We start from the raw sequence: 9,342 nt of genomic DNA on the forward strand, positions 1-9,342 counted from the left end.
ATTAGGGACGGCTAGCGCAGACAGCCCTAGTGTAGCTTTGCGCGAAATTAGAAAACAAAAAACAAAAATACAACAGCTCTGCTGATACTCAACACATTACACTTTTCCGAGCATAGTGTTGTTTACATTGACTATTAATTTTATAAACACATTTAATAGCGAGAGTACCCAGCTGATGGTGTTTATTTGTAGCTTACCTGTTAATCATAATTAAGACTATTCATTATTAACTGTAATTATCATCATATAATTTTAGCAACACTTCTGGTAGAAGTTAATACATAAAGGCATAGCAACTACTTTTTTATTTCTAATGTGAAGTTGAATGATTTATGTAAACCTGCTAGTAATAAAATAGATTTAGAATTTGAAAAGGGAGGTTGGATCGAGAATACTCTAATACCCCCTATATAATATGATAACCTAATAGTCGGAATTTATAAGGTTAAATCTAATTCTTCTATCTACAAAAAAGTTCCTAACTAGACTATCATTAGTCTATCCTTACTTTATCAGTTTTCACTTTATATATTGATGACCTAGTTATGTTACCTGAAACAAAATACAAGTGATATGTTTAACTTAACACTGTCTAAACTCAAATCATACTATATATACCAATTTTACAGTTACAATGCTGTTGAACTATTTCTGAGCTCTTAGAGTTACACAGTGGTTACTTATTTGTATTTATATGCTCACAAATGAAAAGTTTCATACGTGAGATGCACACGAGTAAGTTAGAATTCTCTGACAAAAGTGCCAGGGTTAAAACAGTTGAGAAAATAAAAAGAGTAATAAAGATACTGATATTAAACACAACTAATATATAATAGAAAGGTTGTATTTGATATGACATATAGTTACATCTGATGGATAACCAATTCCAAAGCAAATATTTAAGGTAAACAATTATCTTGAAGAAAAACTTAAAACATGTTAAGTACATTATATATGAACTTTTATAAAGTCTTAAGAATACATTTTGAAAAAAGTGCATGAACAGAATTCAATATGTCATAATAAAGGTCAATATCTTAACACTTTTATTCCATTTCTTCTTTTTTCAGAAATTGCGATATCTGGAACTATTGATGTCCCGAAACCCCATTACAGTGCTTTCATTGTTGATTTAGAAATACTTATACCAATAGCTGTTTCCAGTTTCGTTGTATTAGTGGTGATAATTGTGGGATGTGTGCTTTGTATTCGAGAAGCACGATCTCGCCGACGAAGAAATGGTGAGAAATTATAAAACCTTAAAAGTTCATAGCACGAATAATTATTTCAAAGATAAAATGAAACTGTATTTGTCAGTTATATGTTTAGTTATTACTAACATATAGTAATTGCTGGTACTGATAAAACAAAGATACTGGCAACTTACAATAATATTTGTACCCTCCCTGAAATTCGATCAAAGGCAAATAATTTTACCAGATACAGAGTTTTTCGTATATAATATTTCCTTAAAACTATATTCCGAGGAAATTTTCAACTCTCTGTGTTTAATATTTTCTTCATTTGTAAAATCACATGACACATAATCACTTTTTATGAGGTCAACTAATTACTACTATTTCAATGATATATATATTTAATACGTTTATTCTACTGAAAAATTAGATGACATATTTTTATTTGTGTATTTGGATGTTTGTCATTGTCTTGTAAGTTTAAAACAAAGTTAATGTTAAGAAAATAACAATCTAAGACTACTAAGCAACATCAAACTATTCTAAAGCATTTTCCTTTGTCTGGCATGACTTGGTAGTTATGGCAGTCTGTGGGTCGCGGGTTCTAATCCTGGCGCTGAACATGCTCGTCCTTTCAGCCGTGGGGGCATTATAATTCTAAAGGTTCGTTGGTAAAGAGTAGCCAAAGAGTTGGCGGTGGATGGTGCTGACTAGTTGCTATCTCTCTAGTATATTACTTCAAAATTAGAAACGGTTAGCACAGGCAACGCTCGAGTAGCTTTGCGCGAATTTCAACAAACAAAAGCAATACTGTGTTTGAATATCTAACTCAGCCACTTGACAACGTTAAAATTATTTCTAAATATTTCCAACTCAGTTTGAAAGTGGTACAAATTTTAGGAACCCATATACTTGATTTGGTAAACTTTTTCGAATGGCAGTAACAAATACTTTTTTTACTAATATACATATTATCTAAACCCTTCGCATTAAATTTTTGTTTGTGTCTTCATAATTGAAGATAGAAATTTGCCTTAAAATAAGGTATTCAAATGTTTTTAGTGTAAGTTCAGCTGAGTTTCGGAAATGCAACATTTGTTGATGACTACCGTTGAAAGGAGAGGGAAATCCACTTTTTACTTAAATAATAAAACTTTGAGGACAGCTGTTGAGTGGATTATTTTATTTGTAAATTATTTTAAATTTTTAAAAATAAAATAATCTACTCAGCAGCTGTCCTCAAAGTTTTATTATTTGTTGATGACGTTGAACCAATCATAGCGAGATATAAAACCCATTTTTGTAGGAGATCAAACGATTAAAGAAGCCTGTTACCTAAGATAAGCAGCGAGAATAACAACTTTCCAAATCTATAATGACATATTAACGACACTATAGATCAGAAGTTAATATTAAATACCCGAAGAAAGACAAAAATTAGGTAGTACTTCTACTAATTTAAGCTTTTAAGATCTGTTAAAATCTACAGTGTTAACTGTAAAGAATCAGCTTTAGCAATATATTCTGAGTTTTTCCATCAAGTCTTCATATATATTATATTTGAATGTTCAATACATTTCCAAAATGCATCTTCATTACTTTACAGTTTAATTACGTTGTTTTAAATTTTTTTCAAATTAATAAATATCCATATCTAGTTGTGAACGGCGTATATATTTACATTTCTGTTATTTTTTAAACATTATTTGGTAAAGAGGTAAGTTAATATTTTTGTTAATTTCGGTATAAATCATAAGTAATTTGTGACATTCTTAAGAAAATATGTGAACCCGTGGGATAACATGAAATATTCTCCGCTGTGGGTGCGTCATAAAAGTGGATGTTGCTGCCTAGTAACTACCTTGCTTTTGATCAGTAGCTCAAAATTAGGTACAGCGGTAGATAGACTTAGATAACTTTGCCACAAGTACAAATACTGGAAAAATCAGAATTGAGACACATTGTTTTTTATTATATTTTCCTTATTTGGATTCGACTCGATTGCTCCGAAATTCAGAGCTCTGCCACAGGACCAAACCATACTCTTGTTGTGAAAGAAAGAAAAATCAATTTAACACTCGCGAAGCTTGCTTTATGCGTCTACATATATTCAGTGAGTTTTTGTATGAGTTCAAGAATTAAGTAGAACTTATAATAAGATCAACAGGATATTTCATTAAGTTAATAGAAGTTCAAGAGAACAATAATTTAAAATTTTCAGATAGAAAGTTATTACATTGAAGAAATCATTACCTACACAATTAATGCGAATAGCGCAGATAGCCTTTTAGTGGCTTTGCTTGAATATCAAAAAATCAAAAGAACAAAAAGAATGGGACATCTTACTTTGAGAAGGGGGTGGAATTTTCCGTTACTGGAGACCCATTTTAATAGGGAGTGTTGAAAAATTAAAGCTAATTACTCTGTTGTTAACATATCAACCTAAGTGAAAGAAAACATAATTACTGGCGGAATTTGAAATACATTTCATATCTTCAATCTTAACAACACCTTATTAGGACATATCAGCTAAACTACCAGGTCAGGTGAACCATAATAGTTCATCCCTAATTTAGAACTGTTGACAATAGAGAGTACATCTAATATTTAGCCCTCGCCGTCTACACGTCAACTCTCAGACGAACAGCAGGATTTATTATAACTCTTACAAAACGTTTATGGCTAAAAATGCGCAGCACGCTCAATATAGTATATTGCGGTCCAGAACCTTAGAAACTACTAAGCCACGTCTGTCATGCGGTTTGGCTTCGTTCGGTTGTTGTTAAGCACAAAACTACACAATGGGCTATCTGTGCCATGCCCACCACGGCTGTCGAAACCAGGTATTTTGCGTTATAAGCCTTAAAACGTACCACTGAGCCAATGGAGGGCTACCTCTATTATGTTGAGTTTCAAAGAGTTGATAAACTTGTTGAATTATGAAATAATGAATTGCAAGTCACTTTTTTTAACCTAAAAAATTAGACTTCAAAATAAAGTAGTTCGATTTGAACTGATACTTTTATAAAGTCCTCTTTTTAAATAAACTTTTTGCTTTTTTATTTATATTTAAGCTGAAAAAAGGTTACATCAACTCCTTCGAATAGTTTTTTAAAAAGAAACAAGTAGAGAATTCGAATGTGCTTAACTGTATTATTACGAATCACACCAAAAACATTTTGAAGCACATTATAGATGGTATTAAAAGATAGCGCATTTAAGGAAGTCTTTAATATATCTGTATTATTTAAGGAAGATGAAGATGAAGCTTTTAAACCCTTCTTTACTAAGGTATCAAGTAATACCTGTAAGTGACAATATTCTCAAAAAAGTTTAAACCCAATCAGTCTTCAGTGTCTTTCGATGTAGTAGCTTCATACCCAAGTGCTAGCTAGCCATTCTTATGCTATAAAGTGTATAAATACATGAAACTATGAAACTAACCTTCTTTAATATTTATCAAGATGGTAGTTGTGTTAGGTTGGAAGTTGCTATTAGCCAACTGTTTTGTTTTGTTTTGTTTTTAATTTGGCAATAAGATGTACCAAAAAGTATTTAGAGTACTTTTGGGAACGAAAATGGCTCCAAAAATATTTATACGCTGTATAGTAATGAGCTATTTCAATAGTTTAACATCTTATATAGCATTGAAATATAACATGAATGAACTTCCTGAGGTTAAATAGAGGAGAGACGTTGCTGTTTTTATTTTCGATATAACTATGATATTGAAAGTTTCCACCAAATTATCAAAAATATTAATAGTTCAGTACAATTTACTGTAGGAGTGGGTTATATTCTTAGACGATTCCTTTGCTTCCTACAACCCACAAACTAAGCAGATAGTTAATTCAAATCATGTTCGAATTAATATATCGAAGTTCTTAACCCAAAGGCTTTTTTATATCAAACCTGTGTCGTTAGGGATGATATTTCTTACAGAATTTAAAACCATTTTTGATTAAATGCTACTAAATTTTAATAAAACAAAGGGATAACGTCTAGCGAAATGAAATCAGCAATACTGTGATAAAGTAGTTGAAAATGAGAACCCTTTTATTTTGTTATAACACAGTAACCTAATATTAGTGTTGACAAAAGTTATATCGAGCATAGATATAGATTAATTACTGTGCAATTTTATAACTGGTTCAAACAATAAGAATAATTAAAAAAATGGGATAAAAACACACAAAAAAACGTATTTTAACAATAAATAGTCTTGTTGATATGCTATAAATAATTAATTACTCTAAATGATAAGGGTGACTTAGTGAGAGTAAACAATTGTACTATTTGCGTGGGGTTACAGTTCTTGCATGAAGGGGTTAAAATCCGTCAGTTTACATTATTCTTAGTTGCGTTAGTCATCCTAGACATAAGAAACTTAATTAGAGGATATCATTTCAAATATCAAGGTACAAAACCTGTTTATGCGAACAACAAAATAAAATAGAACTGGATTTCATGACTCAAGCTATGTAGACCCACAGCATACATACACACAATCAGAAAAGCATTGGGACAGTGGGATGAGCGTGACCCTGTAGTTAGCGTGCCGGACAGTGTATCTGCGGGCTTAATGTTTGTGTCTCCTTACCTTAAAGAAAATATTCACGTTTCTTAATTTTGAGCCGATGGTGCTTTATAAGGGTGATTGTCAAATCCCACTATTTGATCAAACAAGATAATCCAAGAGCTGGAACTGGGTGCTGTTGACTAGCTGCCTTCCCTCTAGTCTATCAGTTGGATAGCGCAGATAGTCCTTGAGTGGCTTTGCTTGAATATCATAAAATCAAAAGAACAAGAAGAATGGGACATCATACTTTGAGAAGGGGTGGCATTTTCCGTTACTGGAGACCCATTTTAATAGAAAGTGAGTTCATTTTATGGAATTAATTACAATGGAATATGTTACCAACAGTTATCAATCGTGAGTAAATGTCTGATGAAATACTACATCATTTCGCTAGCAAAGCATCTCCAAGTGAGTAAAGTTTTGGGTTCTCTCCATCAGGTGATATTTGAAACCGTCCGAAAGTTTTAGTTAGATTCATGTCAGGCCTCCCGACTATCTAAGACAGATATTGGAAGTTATTTGTCTCAAATCACTGGTGGCAAGAATTGCAGCATAGCATAGTGCATTGTCGTCAATGGATGCAGTGCGCATTGTCTGAAGTGATACAATACTACCATGCACAATGGCTATTTCAACACTGTACCAATCAACTTAAACAGCCTCATTTAACGATACTACCCCACCGCTCTTCATATTCGTATTGAACGTTCTCCAGCTCAGTCATGTCTACCCAAAGTAACAAGAAAAGCAAGATTTATCGCTCTACGTGATGAAATTTCGATTCTCAAGATACCATGAACGTCGCGCATTTTAGTCAAAATTATCATGAGCAGCATATGGGCTATTTTCCATTGCTGAATTCCATCTCAAAGAGCTCCGTGTGCCTAGTGTATGTGCATGTCTGCAATTCTGAACTATCATTTTGGGTAATGGCCTTAATGCAAGACGTGCATGTTTGTTTCACAACACATTTCAGAGTTTGCATAGAACACTTGAGTTTGGATTTCAGTAGGCAAACTGAAATGCCTCGAACACATACCATCAGCCTTTTTCCCGTGTTATCTTGACTTGCTATGCAGTTTCTGCCTTCAAAAACTCTAATTAGCAGTGCATCATGGGATTCGCGTGCAAATTTAATGGAGATGGTTATTACTAATTGAAGGTTGTTGTTCCAGTATCTTTGGATATATATATATATTTACATACATATGTGTATGTGTATTCTATCAATTTTAAGTTTGCATAGAAATACATACTTAAGTAATGTTTTAAATATTCCTTTTTTAAGTAAATTATTTGTGACACACTGATTTATAATATGTGAAGCCATCTTTCAAACATATCAAACCTGTTTCTAAATGCAATACTTTTGGTAACATTTTCCATTGAAGTCGTTTTTAAGGTAAGTAAACAGTTTTTAAAAGTAGTGAATTCTTAGCTTGGTTTGACAGAAAATCAGGCATATGGGAAGACTACCGAAGATATGATACAAATGAAGGACATTGGAAGCTCGCCAGCTGTAGACTATGTATCAAGCGAAGATGGAACCCAGCGTTCATCACCCTATTCCCAAGCAACCAATCACTGTCCTCCGAACCAATCAACGTTCGGTCCACGACCAGGTAGAGATGTGAGCTCACTTCCGCCATTTCCAGCTTTTTAAAATCGATGAAAATTTAAAGTAATATATTTTTCCCATGTGTGCTATAATTTCAGTTGCTAAATGTGATCTTACGTCTCTCTAAATTCAAGATTTAGTGAGTCTTTTGATGTTCATTATATTTTGTTCTTAATTTGTTAGTCATAACTAATAATACGATGTGATATAGAAATGCATTTACTTTTTCCGTTTATTATATCTTAGTTTGGACAATATGTTTTCTTTTTTATAAATTTAACAAGTTTCCATAAAATGTAAAAAATTAAATGTTTTACCTTTGTTCTACTAGAGGAGGAACTTCATCCATACGCCACTCCGTACGATACTTTACCAGTCCCGCCCTCTAGTGACAACCAACAACAGTCAGGAACCTCTGACATACACACCCTCACAAGGAGGGGAAGAAACAAGCGTACCAGTAACGTCTATAGTAGACAGGTAACTACGAATTAAAAATGAACACGTCGAAGTTTATTCTTTGATTATAAAATTCTAGCTCAGTATTCAAAAGAAACAATACATAACTCTAATATATTACAACATGTTAATATATCATTTGATTAACGTGAGTAAATAGGTAACATATTACTATACATCTATTACTTGTTAAAGGAAGGAACCAAAATAGAAATTTACTATTAAATTATTTAAGTATCGATTATATTACAATTCTGCATAAGGTGCAATATTTCTATGTGGATTGTCTCCTTGTCCTTGCGCTTAAAATCATGCATTTACACACATTTTATGACACATTTATTATCCTAACAAATTCATAAAGTTCATTACACTTAAGTAATAATGAAATTTAACGAATAATAAAACTTAATTACCATCGTCATAACCTAAATAGGATTGCTAGTGTTTTTCATTCCTGTGCTTCTTATCCATAAAGTATTTCCATTCGTATCAATACACGAATGGAAAGAATTTAGAAACATTTTATGTTCGTATACGAGGTTCTGACCCTAAGATCAAAAGCATTAAATCACTCTGTTTTGTTGTCAAGAGATGTATCAACAAGCTAAATTTACTATTTTACCTTTGCTAAATTAGCTGAAATATTTACAACTGTGGTATCACAATGTACATAAAAACGACCACTTTCTCTTTGTTGACCTTAATGACAAATATTCTTTAAATTTCGTTTTTCATACCTTGACATTTTTGCTTGGCTTAAGAGTAACTGTTTATTATAAATGGTTTGAACACATCGTGCTTTATTTTTTATGCTAATTAATTTTGTTTGTTTTTAAGCACAAAGCTACAAATGGGCTATCTTTGCTCTGCCAATCGCAGGCATCGAAACGCGATATTAGCGTTATAAGCTTTAAAACTTACAGCTAAGCTATATTTTTTGAGGAAAAAAAAGAAACTTTACAGTTTACATAATAGTTTTAAAAGATGCAGAATGGCTAAAAAATATTAAAACTCTACCAATTCGTTAGGCATTAAAACATTCTTAGTTGTGTGGGTCTCATAGTTGTCTGCAGAAGTTTTGGAAAACGTCTTCACTTTAAAATAAAATTAATTGGCCATGTTTACCATTTTGTGTTTAACAGATTTCTCATAACGTATGATTTGTTTAATATTATTGTTATCATTTCACTTCTTGAAATAAGCAGTTGAAGTTTTATAAACCATCGGTTATAGGTAATTATAAGAAATGTTGGAAATGTTTGGCATATATCATGTTGAGTTTTTCAGATGTTTGTATGCGTGTGTATAATATTCACCGTGATTTATGAAAATTAAACGTATTTCGTTATTTAATGATATAAATTATTTTTCATTATGTTTTCCTTCAGGACGAATCAGCGAGAGCGGCCTTATGAATCGCTTGTGTTGACCCTTGACTGAAGTTCATTTGCAGTATGGCCTCTGATTAAGTTTTGAAACATATTCAT

The 9,342-nt window shown here is 32.2% G+C and overlaps 1 protein-coding gene across 2 annotated transcripts in view; it reads left to right on the forward strand.

The window, feature by feature from the left end:
- Positions 1-9,342, forward strand: part of LOC106469739 (Down syndrome cell adhesion molecule-like protein 1 homolog) — a 127,635-nt gene extending 118,293 nt beyond the window's left edge. The window contains exons 16-19 of one of the 2 annotated variants that reach the window (XM_022399900.1): positions 1,069-1,241; positions 7,227-7,397; positions 7,725-7,873; positions 9,244-9,342. In XM_022399900.1, coding sequence (XP_022255608.1) covers positions 1,069-1,241; positions 7,227-7,397; positions 7,725-7,873; positions 9,244-9,270 — 520 coding nt within the window. In that variant the 3' untranslated portion in view covers positions 9,271-9,342. Of the gene's footprint in view, positions 1-1,068; positions 1,242-7,226; positions 7,398-7,724; positions 7,874-9,243 lie in introns of those variants that run through there. The other variant, XM_022399950.1, reaches the window with a different exon arrangement.

The sequence above is a fragment of the Limulus polyphemus genome, unplaced genomic scaffold, assembly GCF_000517525.1.
Source record: "Limulus polyphemus unplaced genomic scaffold, Limulus_polyphemus-2.1.2 Scaffold3, whole genome shotgun sequence".
Classification (NCBI taxonomy): domain Eukaryota; kingdom Metazoa; phylum Arthropoda; class Merostomata; order Xiphosura; family Limulidae; genus Limulus; species Limulus polyphemus.